Here is a 19861-nt window from a genome sequence, read left to right as displayed (position 1 = left end):
AAAAACTGTCTAAGGTAAGTACTGCACGCAATTAGACACAAAATCAAACATCAATATAATCAACAAAATTGGACAACATACAACATACATACACATTTAAATAAAAAAATATATTTTCTCATATCATGTTAAATTTAAAACTAATAATAACATATATGAAACGAGGCAAGCAATCCTCGACTTTCGAGTGGTAAATAATAGTTTTAAAAATGTTTGATTTAAATTATTAATACTAATAGAAGTTAAACTTTATGATGCAAATAACGCAAACAGATTCACTAAATACACAACAGCTTAATCATGACACAATTGTTCTGTATACATTTCAGAAATTACTGCAGCAACAACCCAACAACATCATATTACAATAACACAACACATTACAAAACACGAAACAACACGACAACCATCAATTGATTCCGACACTGAAATAACTGAGGAATACACTACTAAATTTAGACGTGGGAGTAAAGACGATGAAACAGCAGCAGTAAAAACAAAGAAAACAACAATTCGAAAAAAGAAACCAAAAACTAAATCAGAAGAAAAAGTTGTTGTAATCGAAGAAGAAATCGAAAACATAAAATCGCAAATACCATCAATACCAAAAAAGCAGTTTATGCATATTGAAGAAGTATCGGAAATGTATGGAATAGAAGAAATAATACCAACAAAAATTGAAGAATTGGAAGAAATACCATCAAAAAAATTAGAATCAACAAAGACAATAAAGAATGATCAAACAACTATAAAGGACATAATTAATAAAAGCACAAGGTCGGAAGAAGAGACAAAAGAAAAAGTTACAGCAACCGAAGAAATTGCGGAAGGTGAAAAACCGAGGAAAATAACAAAGAAGAAAATTATAAAAGATAAAGAAAAGAAACAGCAAGTGACGGAAAAAGTTACGGTCGAAGAAAGTGGACAGTCTCCTATAACGACGATTACAGAAGGACCTGTAGAAGAAATTGTTGAAGAGACTGTATTGCCTTTACCACAACTTGAATTTATAAAACCTGTTGAAGAAGAAGAGATAAGAGAGCAAGTTATAGTAACGCAAGAAGTTGTGGAAGGCAAAAAACCGAAGAAAATTACAAAAAAGAAAATTATAAAACGTAAAGGAAAGAAACAGCAAGTAACGGAAGAACTTACAGTCGAAGAAAGAGGAAAATCTCCTGTGACGACGGTTACAGAAGGACCTGTAGAGGAAATTGTTGAAGAGACTGTGATGCCTTTACCACACCTTGAATTTGTAAAACCTGTTGAAGAAGAGGAGATAAGAGAGCAAGTTACAGTAACGCAAGAAGTTGTGGAAGGCAAAAAACCGAAGAAAATAACAAAGAAGAAAATTATAAAACGTAAAGGACAGAAACAGCAGGTAACGGAGAAAGTTACAGTCGAAGAAAGAGGACAATCTCCTGTGACGACGATTACAGAAGGACCTGTAGAGGAAATTATTGAAGAGACTGTAATACCTTTACCACACCTTGAATTTGTAAAACCTGTTGAGGAGGAGGAAATTAGAGAGCAAGTTACTATAACGGAAGAAATTGTGGAAGGCAAAAAACCGAAGAAAATTACAAAAAAGGAAATTATAAAACGTACAGGAAAGAAACAACAGGTAACAGAAGAAGTTACGGTCGAAGAAAGAGGACAATCTCCTGTGACGACAATTACAACAGGACCTGTAGAGGAAATTGTTGAAGAGACTGTAATGCCTTTACCGCAACTTGAATTTTTAAAACCTGTTGAGGAAGAGGAGATAATAGAGCAAGTTACAGTAACGCAAGTAGTTGTGGAAGGCAAAAAACCGAAGAAAATAACAAAGAAGAAAATTATAAAACGTAAAGGAAAGAAACAACAAGTGACGGAGGAAGTTACGGTCGAAGAAAGTGGACAGTCTCCTATAACGACGATTACAGAAGGACCTGTAGAGGAAATTGTTGAAGAGATTGTAATGCCTTTACCACAACTTAAATTTGCGAAACCTATTGAGGAGGAGGAGACAAGAGAGCAAGTTACAGTAACGCAAGAAGTTGTGGAAGGCAAAATACCGAAAAAAATAACAAAAAAGAAAATTATAAAACGTAAAGGAAAGAGACAGCAAGTGACGGAGGAAGTTACGGTCGAAGAAAGAGGACAATCTCCTGTGACGACGATTACAAAAGGACCTGTAGAGGAAATTGTTGAAGAGACTGTAATGCCTTTACCGCAAATTGAATTTTTAAAACCTGTTGAGGAAGAGGAGACAGGGGAGCAAGTTACAGTAACGCAAGAAGTTGTGGGAGGCAAAATACCGAAGAAAATAACAAAAAAGAAAATTATAAAACGTAAAGGAAAGAAACAGCAAGTGACGGAGGAAGTTACGATCGAAGAAAGAGGACAATCTCCTGTGACAAAGATTACAGAAGGACCTGTAGAGGAAATTGTTGAAGAGACTGTAATGCCTTTACCACAACTTGAATTTTTAAAACCTGTTGAGGAGGAGGAGATAAGAGAGCAAGTTACAATAACGCAAGAAGTTGTGGAAGGCAAAAAACCAAAGAAAATAACAAAGAAGAAAATTATAATTCGTAAAGGAAAGAAACAGCAAGTGACGGAGGAAGTTACGGTCGAAGAAAGTGGACTGTCTCCTATAACGACGATAACAGAAGGACCTGTAGAGGAAATTGTTGAAGAGACTGTATTGCCTTTAGCACAACTTGAATTTATAAAACCTGTTGAGGAGGAAGAGATAAGAGAGCAAGTTACAGTAACGCAAGAGGTTGTGGAAGGCAAAAAACCGAAGAAAATTACAAAAAAGAAAATTATAAAACGTAAAGGAAAGAAACAGCAAGTAACAGAAGAACTTACGGTCGAAGAAAGAGGACAATCTCCTGTGACGACGATTACAGAGGGACCTGTAGAGGAAATAGTTGAAGAGACTGTGATGCCTTTACCACATCTTGAATTTATAAAACCTGTTGAAGAAGAGGAGATAAGAGAGCAAGTTACAGTAACGCAAGAAGTTGTGGAAGGCAAAAAACCGAAGAAAATAACAAAGAAGAAAATTATAAAACGTAAAGGACAGAAACAGCAGGTAACGGAGGAAGTTACAGTCGAAAAAAGAGGACAATCTCCTGTGACGACGATTACAGAAGGACCTGTAGAGGAAATTATTGAAGAGACTGTATTGCCTTTATCACAACTTGAATTTATAAAACCTGTTGAGGAGGAAGAGATAAGAGAGCAAGTTACAGTAACGCATGAGGTTGTGGAAGGCAAAAAACCAAAGAAAATAACAAAAAAGAAAATTATAAAACGTAAAGGAAAGAAACAGCAGGTAACAGAGGAAGTAACAGTCGAAGAAAAAGGACATTCTCCTGTGACGACAATTACAGAAGGACCGTTAGAGGAAATTGTTGAAGAGACTGTATTGCCTTTACCACAATTTGAATTTGCGAAACCTATTCAGCAGGAGGAGACAAGTGAGCAAGTTACAGTAATGCAAGAAGTTGTGGAAGGCAAAAAACCGAAGAAAATAACAACGAAGAAAATTATAAAACGTAAAGGACAAAAACAGCAGGTAACGGAGGAAGTTACAGTCGAAGAGAGAGGACAATCTCCTGTGACGACGATTACAGAAGGACCTGTAGAGGATATTGTTGAAGAGATTGTAATGCCTTTACCACAACTTAAATTTGCGAAACCTATTGAGGAGGAGGAGACAAGAGAGCAAGTTACAGTAACGCAAGAAGTTGTGGAAGGCAAAAAACCGAAAAAAATAACAAGGAAGAAAATTATAAAACGTAAAGGAAAGAAACAGCAAGTAACGGAGGAAGTTACGGTCGAAGAAAAAGGACAATCTCCTATGACGACGATTATAGAAGGACCTGTAGAGGAAATTGTTGAAGAGATTGTAATGCCTTTACCACAACTTAAATTTGTAAAACCTATTGAGGAGGAGGAGACAAGAGAGCAAGTTACAGTAACGCAAGAAGTTGTGGAAGGCAAAATACCGAAAAAAATAACAATAAAGAAAATTATAAAACGTAAAGGAAAGAGACAGCAAGTGACGGAGGAAGTTACGGTCGAAGAAAGAGGACAGTCTCCTATAACGACGATTACAGAAGGACCTGTAGAGGAAATTGTTGAAGAGACTGTATTGCCTTTACCACAACTTGAATTTATAAAACCTGTTGAGGAGGAAGAGATAAGAGAGCAAGTTACAGTAACGCAAGAGGTTGTGGAAGGTCCAAAACCGAAGAAAATTACAAAAAAGAAAATTATAAAACGTAAAGGAAAGAAACAGCAAGTAACGGAAGAACTTACGGTCGAAGAAAGAGGACAATCTCCTGTGACGACGGTAACAGAGGGACCTGTAGAGGAAATTGTTGAAGAGACTGTGATGCCTTTACTACACCTTGAATTTGTAAAACCTGTTGAAGAAGAGGAGATAAGAGAGCAAGTTACAGTAACGCAAAAAGTTGTGGAAGGCAAAAAACCGAAGAAAATAACAAAGAAGAAAATTATAAAACGTAAAGGACAGAAACAGCAGGTAACGGAGGAAGTTACAGTCGAAGAAAGAGAACAATCTCCTGTGACGACGATTACAGAAGGACCTGTAGAGGAAATTGTTGAAGAGACTATATTGCCTTTACCACAACTTGAATTTGTAAAACCTGTTGAGGAGGAGGAGATAAGAGAGCAAGTTACAGTAACGCAAGAAATTGTGGAAGACAAAAAACCGAAGAAAATAACAAAGAAGAAAATTATAAAACGTAAAGGAAAGAAACAGCAAGTGACGGAGGAAGTTACGGTCGAAGAAAGAGGACAATCTCCTGTGACGACGATTACAGAAGGACCTGTAGAGGAAATTGTTGAAGAGACTGTAATGCCTTTACCACAACTTGAATTTTTTAAACCTGTTGAGGAGGAGGAAATAAGAGAGCAAGTTATAATAACGCAAGAAGTTGTGGAAGGCAAAAAACCGAAGAAAATAACAAAGAAGAAAATTATAAATCGTAAAGGAAAGAAACAGCAAGTGACGGAGGAAGTTACGGTCGAAGAAAGTGGACAGTCTCCTATAACGACGTTTACAGAAGGACCTGTAGAGGAAATTGTTGAAGAGACTGTATTGCCTTTAGCACAACTTGAATTTATAAAACCTGTTGAGGAGGAAGAGATAAGAGAGCAAGTTACAGTAACGCATGAGGTTGTGGAAGGCAAAAAACCAAAGAAAATAACAAAAAAGAAAATTATAAAACGTAAAGGAAAGAAACAGCAGGTAACAGAGGAAGTAACAGTCGAAGAAAAAGGACAATCTCCTGTGACGACCATTACGGAGGGACCTGTGGAGGAAATTGTTGAAAATACTGTGATGTCTTTACCACAACTTGAATTTGTGAAACCAGTTGCGGAGGAGGAGATAATAGAGCAAGTTACAGTATCGCAAGAAGTTGTGGAAGGCAAAAAACCGAAGAAAATAACAAAGAAGAAAATTATAAAACGTAAAGGAAAGAAACAGCAAGTGACGGAGGAAGTTACGGTCGAAGAAAGAGGACAATCTCCTGTGACGACGATTACAGAAGGACCTGTAGAGGAAATTGTTGAAGAGACTGTAATGCCTTTACCACAACTTGAATTTTTAAAACCTGTTGAGGAGGAGGAGATAAGAGAGCAAGTTACAATAACGCAAGAAGTTGTGGAAGGCAAAAAACCGACGAAAATTACAAAAAAGAAAATTATAAAACGTACAGGAAAGAAACAGCAGGTAACAGAAGAAGTTACAGTCGAAGAAAAAGGACATTCTCCTGTGACGACGATTACAGAAGGACCTGTAGAGGAAATTGTTGAAGAGACTGTGTTGCCTTTACCACATTTTGAGGTTGCGAAACCTATTGAAAAGGAGGAGACAAGAGAGCAAGTTACAGTAACGCAAGAAGTTGTGGAAGGCAAAAAACCAAAGAAAATAACAAAGAAGAAAATTATAAATCGTAAAGGAAAGAAACAGCAAGTGACGGAGGAAGTTACGGTCGAAGAAAGTGGACAGTCTCCTATAACGACGTTTACAGAAGGACCTGTGGAGGAAATTGTTGAAGAGACTGTATTGCCTTTAGCACAACTTGAATTTATAAAACCTGTTGAGAAGGAAGAGATAAGAGAGCAAGTTACAGTAACGCATGAGGTTGTGGAAGGCAAGAAACCAAAGAAAATAACAAAAAAGAAAATTATAAAACGTAAAGGAAAGAAACAGCAGGTAACAGAGGAAGTAACAGTCGAAGAAAAAGGACATTCTCCTGTGACGACAATTACAGAAGGACCGTTAGAGGAAATTGTTGAAGAGACTGTATTGCCTTTACCACAATTTGAATTTGCGAAACCTATTGAGCAGGAGGAGACAAGTGAGCAAGTTACAGTAATGCAAGAAGTTGTGGAAGGCAAAAAACCGAAGAAAATAACAAAGAAAAAAATTATAAAACGTAAAGGAAAGAAACTGCAAGTAACGGAGGAAGTTACGGTCGAAGAAAGAGGACAATCTCCTGTGACGACGATTACAGAAGGACCTGTAGAGGAAATTGTTGAAGAGACTGTATTGCCTTTACCACAACTTGAATTTGTAAAACCTGTTGAGGAGGAAGAGATAAGAGAGCAAGTTACAGTAACGCAAGAAGTTGTGAAAGGCAAGAAACCGAGGAAAATTACAAAAAAGAAAATTATAAAACGTAAAGGAAAGAAACAGCAGGTAACAGAGGAAGTAACAGTCGAAGAAAGAGGACATTCTCCTGTGACGACAATTACAGAAGGACCGGTAGAGGAAATTGTTGAAGAGACTGTATTGCCTTTACCACAATTTGAATTTGCGAAACCTATTGAGCAGGAGGAGACAAGTGAGCAAGTTACAGTAATGCAAGAAGTTGTGGAAGGCAAAAAACCGAAGAAAATAACAAAGAAAAAAATTATAAAACGTAAAGGAAAGAAACTGCAAGTAACGGAGGAAGTTACGGTCGAAGAAAGAGGACAATCTCCTGTGACGACGATTACAGAAGGACCTGTAGAGGAAATTGTTGAAGAGACTGTATTGCCTTTACCACAATTTGAATTTGCGAAACCTATTGAGCAGGAGGAGACAAGTGAGCAAGTTACAGTAATGCAAGAAGTTGTGGAAGGCAAAAAACCGAAGAAAATAACAAAGAAAAAAATTATAAAACGTAAAGGAAAGAAACTGCAAGTAACGGAGGAAGTTACGGTCGAAGAAAGAGGACAATCTCCTGTGACGACGATTACAGAAGGACCTGTAGAGGAAATTGTTGAAGAGACTGTATTGCCTTTACCACAACTTGAATTTGTAAAACCTGTTGAGGTGGAGGAGACAAGAGAGCAAGTTACAGTAACGCAAGAAGTTGTGGAAGGCAAAAAACCAAAGAAAATAACAAGGAAGAAAATTATAAAACGTAAAGGACAAAGACAGCAAGTGACGGAGGAAGTTACGGTCGAAGAAAGAGGACATTCTCCAGTGACGACGATTACAGAGGGACCTGTAGAGGAAATTGTTGAAGAGACTGTGTTGCCTTTACCACAACTTGAATTTGTAAAACCTGTTGAGGAAGAGGATATAAGAGAACATGTTTCTTTTAACGAAGGAGATATGGAAAGCAAGATACCAAAAAGAATTATACCGAAAGAACTTTCGTTATTTATAGAACAGAAACAATTATTGGATGAAATTGCTGTCAAAGAAAAAGATTCTTATTTATGTGAGATGACTGTTAGAGAGAGTTCTTTAGAGAAACAATATATTGAGGGAACTACAATTCATTTTAACGCAGACACTATACCGGAATTACACAACAAACTAAAACATAAGAAATTGATTAAAGACATAGATAGTAAAAAAGTGCTGGAAGGTAAGCTTTCTGATTATTGGCTTTATTATTTTTTACATTTACTCTTATATTATAATTTATTTCATATTCTTAGTTTTTTAATATATTTATATGCCGAAACATGAAATCTGGATTATTTTTAATTATTCATTTATATTATTTTACGCACTGTAACACTGTAACAGTAACATAATTTTTTTATGTTAAAATATTATCATTATGTTTATACATTGTTCGATTCCGCACATTTTTATAGTCAAATTTAATTTATTTTTTAATTTGCAGATGCTGTTGAAAGACCATTGTATCAGGTATGGCGAAATATAAATTTACTTATTTTAATGTATAGTGTGATATATATTATAAAATTATTAATTTTTTTTTACAGCAACCCGAAACAAAATATGAAATTCCAGAAAAAATTATAGAAGAAATAGTGACAGAAACAACAGAGAAAGAAGAAGCTCGACTTTTGTTAGATGAAGAATCGGTGAAAATTATGAGAGTAGACGTTAAGGAAGTGTCAGAAGATAAAGAGGGAATTTCTAAAATAATTAAAAAGAAAAAACACTTGACCGAAGCTGAAGATGTTCTGCAAGAAGCTGTAGAGGATATCGTAACGGATAAACCAAAGAAAGAAAAAGCTAAAACTGTTATGGAAGAAAGACACGAAACAGTTGATGTCACAGAAATAAATATACATAAAGCAGCTGTTAAGCTGCCAGAGGAAAAGATGGATATCGGAGAAAAAATAGTAGAAGTCACTGAAACACCTACAAAAATGATCAAAAAGAAAAAGCTGGCAACAGATCACAAGCAACTTGTTGAGGATATTCAACAGAAACCAACTGAGGAAACTGAAATAGTGGAGAAAGAAAAAAGAGTTGAAATTATTAAAACGCCAACAAAGAAAATTGTTAAAAGAAAAAAGGCAGAAGCTTATGATGATAACGTGCCGGAAGAAATTGTTGAAGAAATTGTTATAGAAAAACCTCAAGAAGAACAGGCTCGAACTATGTTCTCTCCAAGAGAAAGTATTGAAGTGACACAGATCTTAACTGAATCATCCATTACCAAACTCACAGAAGATAAAGCTAAACTAAAAGAAGCTGTAGTATGTAAAAATGAAGAAGAAAAAGATGTTTTGAAGAAAGTTTTAAAGGTAGAAACGAGCACAATTCCTGTTCAGGAAAAAGTAACTGTCGAGATTACTAAAGAAATAATAAGTGAAAAACCAAAGGAAGAACAAGTACAATCGATTATTATACCAAAAGAAGGACTCAGAGTGACTGAAACAATTTTGAGCGCAACCACTGAGGAACTTCTTGAGAAGATAAAACTGGAAGAAACAGCAGTACCAATTACGAGTGTGGAGTCACAAATCAAGATAAAAGAAGTTGCTGTAAAAAAAGCTCCTAAAAAGATTAAGCCAAGACATGCAACTGAACAACAAATCAAAGAAGAAATTGTTGAAGAAATTATTTCAGAAAAACCAATAGAGAAAGAAGCAGAAAAGGTAATAATTGCGAATGAAGAGATAGAGATTACCGAAATTGTTTCTGGTATAGAAACTAGTACACTTGATAAATACGGAAGATCACAAGAAGAGCAAGCTATGCCTATAGAAGAGACAAAAAAAGATATAATATTAACAGAAGTATCCGTAAAGAAGGCGCCTCTTATAATAACAAAAGCCATGGAAATGAAAGAAGATCAACCGGATGAAACATTAGAAGAAATAAAACTGAAAGAATCTAAGAAGAAAAAAGCTAAAAAGAATGTAATTTTACAGGAGGGTATCGACATTTCAGAAGTAATGATAGAAAGAGTACCTGACGAACTCACCGCGGAAAGAACATCTGAAAAGAAAGCAAAACCAAGTGTTGTACCGGTAGAAAGTATCGAAATTACTGAAGTTACTGAGAAAGTAGCGGAAGAAATAATACCAATGAAACCTAAGAAAAAAGAAACAAGAGTAGATGAAATTGTAGATATAGTGCCAGAAATAACGGAATTTAAAATTAAAGATATTTCAGAAGAGACACAACCTGAAGACAAATTAGAAAAAGTAGAGGCAATGCAGCCCGTAGAAATAAAGGAAGTTAAAAAATCGGAAGAAGAAATTGTCCCCATTACAAAAGAGAAATCTGTAGAACCTGAAATTATTGAGAAAGTGAAAGAAAAGAAAGTTATCAAGAAAAAGAAAAAGAAACCTGTAAAAAAAGATGATATAGACGATTGGGTAGAACCTGAATATGAAAGACCTGTATTAGAACCAATGCCCGAAAAAATTCAGTGGGAACCAACAAAAAAGAAGAATGAAAAGAAAACATTACCTGAATCTATGCAAAAATTGGTTCCGCAAAAGATTGAAAGAAAAGAAATCAAACCTACAAAATTAAAATATATTGAACCAGTCCAAGAAACAGTTCAGTTTGGTACAATTAAATTGAAAAAGGTAACAGTGGTTAAGAAAAAAGAAATTAGCGAACCAATATTTCCTAAAATCATGCTACGCAGCAGAATCACATTCGTGGGTGACTATCCGTCAGAAATACAAATGCCAAAAATTACATATATGGAAAAGAATACGGTACAAACTGGCATTTTATCTAGAAATACAGAAGAAGCTTTACAGGTTTTAAAGAAAATATATAAAAAGCCGAAAATGCTAGAGAAAGAATTAACTGAATTAGAAAAATTAGATAAAGATTTTGAGGAACTGAAGAAAGTGCCGCTAGAAAAAATAGATGATAAATCTATTTACGAACGAACACCTAAAAAGCCGGAAAAAACACCTGAAGAACCACAAAAACTTATTATTAGAAAAGGTGAAATAAAACAAGAAGCTAAATCTGTGCCAGAAGAAATTAAGCTGAAGAAAATACCTGAAAAGAAACCGGAAGAATTAATAGAAACTAAAGAGAAACCTAAAAAAAAAGAATCTGTAGAAGATGTACAACAGAAAAAAGACGAAAAACCTAAAGAAACGTTCGCATATGATGAATTCAAATCATTAGAATTTGATAGACCAGAAATTGAAAAATACACATCTGAAGATATCGAAATAACCAAGAAACCAGAACCAGAGCCTATTTCAAAACCATATGAAAGACCTAAAAAGAAGCAACCTGAGCAAGATGTTGAACAGATTCCATTAATAAAAGGAATACCAAAGCCACAAGAGCCCGAAGAAGAACCGAAAGTCAAGTTTCGAATACCAACTTCAGAAAAACCAGATGACGAGCCTGAAACGATAACTTTGAGAGGCTGGAAGAAAGATAAACCCGAAGAAGAGGGTACAAAAGAATATCCAATCAAGAAAGCAGAAGTCATTCCAGCACCCAAAGAAGATACTGAAGAAGTCACACTAAAAAAGAAACCAAAGAAAAAACCCGTCACGGAGGAAACTGCTGCCGAAATCACTGTAAAGAAATTAGTTCCGAAGGAAGAAAAACAAGTACCAGAAGAAGTCTCTGAGAAAGTGGAAATTAAAAAACCTAAAAAAGAACCTGTTAAAGAGGAAATTGCGGATGAAGTGACAATTAAGAAACCAGTTGATGAAGAAAGAAAAGAAGAGATAGAAGAAATTACTGAAGAAGTCACATTGAAAAAGAAATCAAAGAAAAAACCTGTCACAGAGGAAACTGTTACCGAAATCACTGTAAAGAAACCTGTTTCAAAAGAAAAAGAACACGTACCAGAAGAAGCCTCTGAAAAAGTGGAAATAAAGAAACCTAAAAAGGAATCTGTTAAAGAAGAAATTACGAATGAAGTGACGATTAAGAAACCTGTTGTTGAAGAAAGAAAAGATGATGAAGAAAAAATTACTGAAGAAGTCACGTTAAAAAAGAAACCAAAGAAAAAACCTGTCACGGAGGAAACCGCTACCGAAATTACTGTAAAGAAACCTGTTTTGGAAGAAAAAGAACACGTACCAGAAGAAGTCTCTGAGAGAGTGGAAATAAAGAAACCGAAAAAAGAACCTGTTAAAGAGGAAATTACGGATGAAGTGACGATTAAGAAACCTGTTGTTGAAGAAAGAAAAGATGATGAAGAAAAAATTACTGAAGAAGTCACGTTAAAAAAGAAACCAAAGAAAAAACCCGTCACGGAGGAAACTACTGCCGAAATCACTGTAAAGAAACCTATTTTGAAAGAAGAAGAACAAGTACCGGAAGAAGTCTCTGAAAAAGTGGAAATAAAGAGACCTAAAAAAGAGCCTGTTAAGGAGGAAATTACGGATGAAGTGACGATTAAGAAACCTGTTGTTGAAGAAAGAAAAGATGATGTAAAAGAAATCACTGAAGAGGTCACGCTAAAAAAGAAACCAAAGAAAAAACCCGTCACGGAGGAAACTACTGCCGAAATCACTGTAAAGAAACCTGTTTTGAAAGAAGAAGAAGAACAAGTATCAGAAGAAGTCTCTGAGAAAGTGGAAATAAAGAGACCTAAAAAAGAGCCTGTTAAGGAGGAAATTACAGATGAAGTGACGATTAAGAAACCTGTTGTTGATGAAAGAAAAGATGATGTAAAAGAAATCATTGAAAAGGTCACACTAAAAAAGAAACCAAAGAAAAAATCCGTCACGGAGGAAACTACTGCCGAAATCACTGTAAAGAAACCTGTTTTGAAAGAAGAAGAACAAGTATCAGAAGAAGTCTCTGAGAAAGTGGAAATAAAGAGACCTAAAAAAGAGCCTGTTAAGGAGGAAATTGCGGATGAAGTGACAATTAAGAAACCAGTTGATGAAGAAAGAAAAGAAGAGATAGAAGAAATTACTGAAGAAGTCACATTGAAAAAGAAATCAAAGAAAAAACCTGTCACAGAGGAAACTGCTGCCGAAATCACTGTAAAGAAACCTGTTTTGAAAGAAGAAAAAGAACACGTACCAGAAGAAGTCTCTGAGAGAGTGGAAATAAAGAGACCTAAAAAAGAGCCTGTTAAGGAGGAAATTACGGACGAAGTGACGATTAAGAAACCAGTTGTTGAAGAAAGGAAAGATGATGAAGAAAAAATTACTGAAGAAGTCACGTTAAAAAAGAAACCAAAGAAAAAACCTGTCACGGAGGAAACCGCTACCGAAATTACTGTAAAGAAACCTGTTTTGAAAGAAGAAAAAGAACACGTACCAGAAGAAGTCTCTGAGAGAGTGAAAATAAAGAAACCGAAAAAAGAACCTGTTAAAGAGGAAATTACGGATGAAGTGACGATTAAGAAACCTGTTGTTGAAGAAAGAAAAGATGATGTAAAAGAAATCACTGAAGAGGTTACACTAAAAAAGAAACCAAAGAAAAAATCCGTCACGGAGGAAACTACTGCCGAAATCACTGTAAAGAAACCTGTTTTGAAAGAAGAAGAACAAGTACCAGAAGAAGTCTCTGAGAAAGTGTCAATAAAAAAACCGAAAAAGAAACCTCTCAAAGAAGAAGCCATAGCCGAAGTTACAATTAAGAAACCTATTGTAGAAAAGGAGAAGGAAGATATTGTTGAAGAAGTTACTTTTAAACCAAAACCAAGAAGAAAGACTATCGAAACAGAAGAAATATCAGAAATAACTATTGCCAAGCCTATAGAGGAAAAGCAAAAACAAGAGGAAATTACAGATGCATCTACGGATATAGTATTAAAGAAAAAGAAACCAGTGCCAACAAGTGAAGAAGTATTTGTGGAGGAATTAACTATCCAGAAATTCGAGAAGATAGAAGAACCTAAAGAAGTAATTGAAGAATTCACATTAAAACGTAAACCACCGAAGAAAACACCGAAACCAATTGAAGAAATTTATGAAGATGTTACTTTGCGTAAATTGCGACCAAAGAAAAAACCTAGACCAGATATCAAGGAAGTTACTGAAGTAGAAAATGTGACGTTTAGACCACGCTCTACAAAAACAAAAGAAGATGTGGAACAGGAGTTTAGAATATCATTAAATACATACGAAGAAGAAGATATTTCTATGTCCGGTAAGGTTCGTCTAAAGTCCAAGAAACGTCCGCTTACATATTCCGAGGAAACTGGAGAAGAAACAATCAAAATTATTCAAGAAATTGAAGATGATTCTGGACCAGTCATCGAAGAGATCATTGATGAATCGGAAGAGGAAGGTAAAGAAGAATATAGTATCGAGGAGCTTGACATTGACGAAATGAGTATACCGCTGAGACGAAAAAAAAAGAAACAAAAAGCTCCATATACTGTAGAAGAAATTGAAGAAAATGATGTCAAAGTACAGTTAAAACGTGATAGGAAATATTCATACGAGGAAACCGATGTTGAATCTTTGGCGCTGAAATTGAAAAGCAAGAGACGCATTTCCACGTACGAAGAAGGTTCGATGATGCATTTATGTATTCTGCAAGCATTTATGCATTAGCGAATAAAATTGAATTAACATAAGCTATATGCTTTCAGCTAAAATAACGATTAAAATTCTTTGATAATTATTTTAATTTTTTTGACAATGAATGTATGTATTCTATTCCCATACTTTGCCTGTCCTCTCCTTCGTCCAACTAATAAATTTCTTTTTAGAAAAAAATGTTTTCCTTATATATATAAATCTTTCACTAATCCGCGTATGAAAAGCATATCGGTAATAATCGCTTTATTTTATTTTGTAACATAATATGTAAGATTTATAATAATTTATATTTACATAATTTGTATTTACATAATTAGTACACGGGTATAAATTTTGCACATTGTTTAAAAATTGTTATAAAATTTTTTGCTATGTTTCGATTGTACTAAGCATTATATATCGATATTTATTTGATATTTATAATATATAATTGCAGAAGAAGCTTCTCTCAGTATTACTAAAGAGGAAGAAATCGAAGAAGGTTCGTTACAGACATATCACTATATATCATTATATATCATTTTTAAAAAATATATATTTAATAAAATATAAAAAATTTTGTTAAATAATTTTCAGTTGATGAAGTCGAATATGTTGTTCGTGACGGTGATACAATGTTCTCAATTTGTTCCTATGTGGCTGAAACGGAAGAAGCTATAAACTTGGTCGAAGGAGAAAAAGTTTATATTATCGGTAAGATTTCTATTTTTTTCTTAATCATGAACATTACGATTTTTATAATTGTAATTAATAAATACATACATATTTTTTGAAATTTTATTTAATATTTGCTTTTTTTCTAGATCATACCAATCAGGATTGGTGGTTTGTAAAGAAACATTTGACCGAAGAGAAGGGTTGGGTACCGGCGCAATATTTACTGGACGAAGTGCATTATACTATTTACTTACAACGAAAATTGCATGAAAAGATTGATAGATTGCCAATCTTTGAAAGTAAGTATTCATTTACAAAATTAATTAAAAATAGATATAAAGTTTTGATCAAACTACTTTTTACATGCACTTATAAGATTTATAAAATGTGTAAGACTTTTAAAATATTAACGTCAAACATTTGCATTTTTTAGAGCCAGCTCCAGGAGAAAAAGCCTCAGCGCCAAAGTTTATCGAAAAATTGCAACCAATTCACACACTAGACGGTTATACTGTTCAATTTGAATGTCAAGTGGAAGGTATACCAAGACCACAAATAACTTGGTTCCGTCAAACGGCTATTATCAAACCGTCTGTTGATTTTCAAATATATTACGATGAAGATAATGTAGCTACCTTGATAATCAGAGAAGTATTTCCTGAAGATGCCGGTACTTTTACATGCGTTGCAAAAAATGCTGCAGGATTTGCATCTAGCACTACTGAACTTATTGTTGAGGCTCCTCTATCGGATCACGGATCTGATATTACCGGTTTGTCGAGGAAAAGTCTTTCGAGGTATGCATTTCTTAATCTTCTCTCGAACAAATTATTCACTTTGATAAAGATTATCAATTATCTTTTTATTGTATTGATGAAATAGCTTATTTTAATATATTACAAATTACAAAACAAACAAAGAAAACAACATTATATTAAATTGTCTAAAAATTTCTTATAATTTTTTATAATTCTAGAACAACACAAGCGCGCGCTATGTGCGCACCATTCTTTAATTTTATATTAAAAAGAATGATATTTTTTTAAAAATAGTATAAAGTTTGTTTGAACTCGATTAATATTTTTTGACAGAAATCAGCTGATTAAAGCATTAATTTGTTAATTAAATTTTAAAATAATATGTTATAAAATTTAAAATAGTAATATGTTGTAAATAATATGTTATCATACTTTATATATTTTTGATTAATATTTTTTGACAGAAATCAGCTGATAACTGTCAAAAATATTAATCGAGTTTAAAGTATTATAACATATTATGTAAAACATATTTTACTTTTTATAACATATTATTATTTTCAAAAGTAATTAGCAAATTAACGTTTTAATCAGCTGATTTCTGTCAAAAAATATTACTAAAGCGTTAATTTGCTAATTAAATTTCAAAGTAATTATATGTTATAAAAATTAAAATAGTAATATGTGTAAATAATATGTTATAATACTTTATCCTCGATGTCCTCGATTAATATTTTTTGACACAAATCAGCTAATAACTGTCAAAAATATTAACCGAGTTTAAAGTAGCTAATTTCTATAAAAAATATTAATAAATCTTTTCGTCAATAAAATCGTAATTAGTCTCGATATTGTGATTATCTCGGTTATCAAAAGATTCTTATAGAAAATTCTATTTTTTTGTTCGCACTTTCTGTTAAAGATTTAAATATTAAATTTTTATGCACATTGCATAATTAATTAATATATATTTCTTTTTATGCGTTGATTGCATGCATGCATAAAAATATGTGAATTAATTATGCAATGCAAAAATTCATTTTTCAAATCTTTAACAGAGTACCAAAAAAAATAAAATTTTCTACAAGAATCTTTCGATTAAAATATCTGCGCTTCCATTAGATTCGCGCGTCTGTACACATCCATCACGCTACACATCTCGCGCGAGACTGACCGCAAGAGCAGCGGTGTCGCCAAGCGCACCCCATACGTCCGCCACGCTGCGCGCTTCGCGCGAGACTGATCGTCGATCTCGCAATCGCAATGTCTCAAGAATCAGTCTCGCGCGAGACGCGCAGCGTGGCAGATGTATGGGTTGCGCTTGGCGATACCGCTGCTCGGAGTCTTGCGTCAGTTTCGCGCGAGATGTGCAGCGTGGAATAAAGTATTATAATATGTTATTTACAACATATTACTGTTTTAATTTTTATAACATACTATTACTATGAAATTTAATTAGCAAATTAACGCTCTATTAATATTTTTTGACAAAAATTAGCTGATTAAAACGTTAATTTGATAATTAATTTTTAAAATAATATAATATGTTATAAGAATTAAAATAATAATGTTATAAATAATATATTATAATACTTTATTCACTCAGTTAACATGCTTTTTTTTAGAAAGGGATAATTTTTCATAAGATATATATGTTACATATATTGTGTATGATATTATATATGTATTATTATAATTTTTTATTATCTTTAACAATTATTAATGACAATGCTCAGAGAATCATCTCTTGCGGATATATTGGAGGGTATACCACCTACATTCTCTCGAAAACCAAAAGCAAAATACGTGAACGAAGGTGATGATGTAATACTGGAATGTAGATTGGTCGCCGTACCAGAGCCAGAAATACTATGGTACTATAAAGATACTCAAGTAGTTAGCCAACAAAACATCGTAGTCGCAACCGAAAGCGATATGCATATGTACTGCAGTGTCGTAAAAATCACCAAAATTCAAAAGAGGCAAGAAGGAAGATATAAAATTGTCGCTAAGAATAGAGAAGGCGAAGCCACTATCGATATTCCCGTGAAAGTTAGTTGAAAATACAAAACTATATTTATAATTATTGTTTCATACATTATATGTAATATAATTAACACATTTTCTTGAAACAGGTAAAAACTGGAAAGAACGAACCGCCTGAAATTTTAGAACCGTTGCAATCATACATTATTAAAGAAGGCGAAACAGTTGTTTTATCAACTCAAATAGTTGGTAATCCATCACCAACAATAACGTGGTATAAAGATGGGAAACCGATAAAGGATATGCAACCAAAACAGGATGGACACGTTAATACGTTGAATTTGATTCAGCCTCAATTAGCAGATAGTGGGGAATATTTGGTCGTAGCTATCAACGATGTGGGAAAAGCCGAGACTCGAGCTATATTGACTGTTGAGAGTAAGAACAATAACACTCTTCACTTTCTAATCATCTCTTTAATTGCATTAAATATTTTAATCGCTTTTTCTTAATTTATCTTAATTTTTTTCTCAAATTAATCAATAACTAATCTTTTCTATCATTAGCTAATTGAATAATATACAAATCTAAAAAAAAAAAAACTCGCATTATTTTAAATTGCTTAATTATTAAAACATGCCGAATTGTCAGATGTAATATTACAAAATGCTTTTTTACTAATGTGCTTTCAGTTAACTCCAAGTCACAAGTCATTATTAGCTTTCAGCAATGTATAAACGATAAACATGTCTCGTTTGTTAAGGGTATGATATCGATTTGTTGTTGCTATGATGTTTATAACTATTCAATGCAATTATATCTATACATATGTTATTTTCCATAATAATGATACTATTACATTTTTTTACAAAATATAGAAGTCCCGAGTGGCGCACCAGAACCTCCCTTGTTCACTGAACGTTTCCAAGAAGTAGTTGTTCCTGAAAAAGAAACCTTTAAGTTAGCTGCTAAAGTAACTGGAAATCCTGTCCCGGAAGTTACGTGGCTCAGAAACAACAAACCGCTTGAGAAATCGTCCAATATCATAGAAAGTTACGATGGTGAAAACATCCTACTCGAAATTAAAAACGCAGATTCCGAAATTGATGCCGGAGATTATAAATGTGTCGCCAGTAATCCGGTCGGAAAAGCTTCGCATGGCGCAAAAGTGACGGTAGACGTTGCTAAAGTCTCTTTTACAAGAAAATTGCAAAACGAAATCACTGTCGACGAATACAAAACTTTAGAACTGAGTTGCGAAACATCGCACACCGTTTCCACGGTGTGGTGGCACAATGACAAGGAGATAAGCGGAATGGATCATCGCGAGGTGATTCAAGAAGGACGTGTACATAGGTTGCTTATTAAGAAGAGTGGCCTTTCCGATGCAGGCATGTACAAGTGTACCGTCAAGAATCAGGTGACGTCCAGCAACGTCATCGTTCGAGCCACTAAACCAGAATTCGTCAAGAAGTTGCAGGACTTTGAAGTGAAAGAACGCGACGTGGCGATTTTGGAAGTTGAAATCACATCTCAAACGGCCGATGTTACGTGGCGAAAAGATGGCGAATTATTAACACCGAGCAAAGAAAAATTAGAATTTGTGAAAGACGGTACTGTGAGAAAACTACTCATCAGGAGCGCATCAGTTCATGATGAAGGTGAATACACGTGCGTCCTTCCGGATCAAGAATGTACGGCAGAAGTTACGGTCGTTGAATTGCCACCGGAAATTATTACCAAAATGCAGGACATAACTATAGCCAGAGGAGAGAAAGCGACTTTTGACATAGAATTAACGAAAGGTGACGCTTTGGTACGCTGGTTTAAAGACGACCAAGAGTTGCAATTTTCCGAGCACGTGCGACTGTCGATCGATGGCAAGAAGCAAAAACTGAAGATTTACGACACGGAAATGGAAGATGTGGGAACTTATTCTTGTCAAGTTGGTGATCAAACTTCGTCAGCTAAATTGACGGTTGAAGAACCCGAAGTAGATTTTATTAAAAAATTGCCGGACGTTACTCTAGCGCCTTTCAACACCGATGCAACTTTCCTCATTGAATTGTCGCGTGCAGATGTATCAGTAACATGGTTAAAGTAAGTCGATTTGTTTTATCATAAAAGTATAAAAATATAAAAAAGATTTTTACATACACACACACAAACACATATACATGCACAATTTTTTTGATAGTTTATGTATGTTGTGTAATCTGATATATGTGTTA

General features: G+C 34.2%; 1 protein-coding gene across 6 annotated transcripts in view; it reads left to right on the top strand.

Moving 5' to 3' along the window:
* Sls (sallimus) overlaps positions 1-19861 on the top strand; it is an 85924-nt gene that overhangs the window by 61088 nt on the left and 4975 nt on the right. For 4 of the 6 annotated variants that reach the window (XM_083041505.1, XM_083041502.1, XM_083041501.1 and 1 more), the window contains 10 exons: positions 330-7886; positions 8151-8176; positions 8254-14197; positions 14666-14710; positions 14806-14922; positions 15033-15185; positions 15320-15683; positions 17381-17696; positions 17780-18068; positions 18509-19730. In XM_083041505.1, the coding sequence (XP_082897631.1) occupies positions 330-7886; positions 8151-8176; positions 8254-14197; positions 14666-14710; positions 14806-14922; positions 15033-15185; positions 15320-15683; positions 17381-17696; positions 17780-18068; positions 18509-19730 (16033 nt within the window). The remainder of the gene's footprint in view (positions 1-329; positions 7887-8150; positions 8177-8253; positions 14198-14665; positions 14711-14805; positions 14923-15032; positions 15186-15319; positions 15684-17380; positions 17697-17779; positions 18069-18508; positions 19731-19861) is intronic. The other 2 variants (XM_083041504.1, XM_083041506.1) reach the window with 1 other exon arrangement.

The sequence above is a fragment of the Prenolepis imparis genome, unplaced genomic scaffold, assembly GCF_030444845.1.
Source record: "Prenolepis imparis isolate NDT839.2.m4 unplaced genomic scaffold, iyPreImpa1.0 SCAF_7, whole genome shotgun sequence".
NCBI lineage: Eukaryota > Metazoa > Arthropoda > Insecta > Hymenoptera > Formicidae > Prenolepis > Prenolepis imparis.
This window is presented reverse-complemented; position numbering and strand designations above follow the sequence as displayed.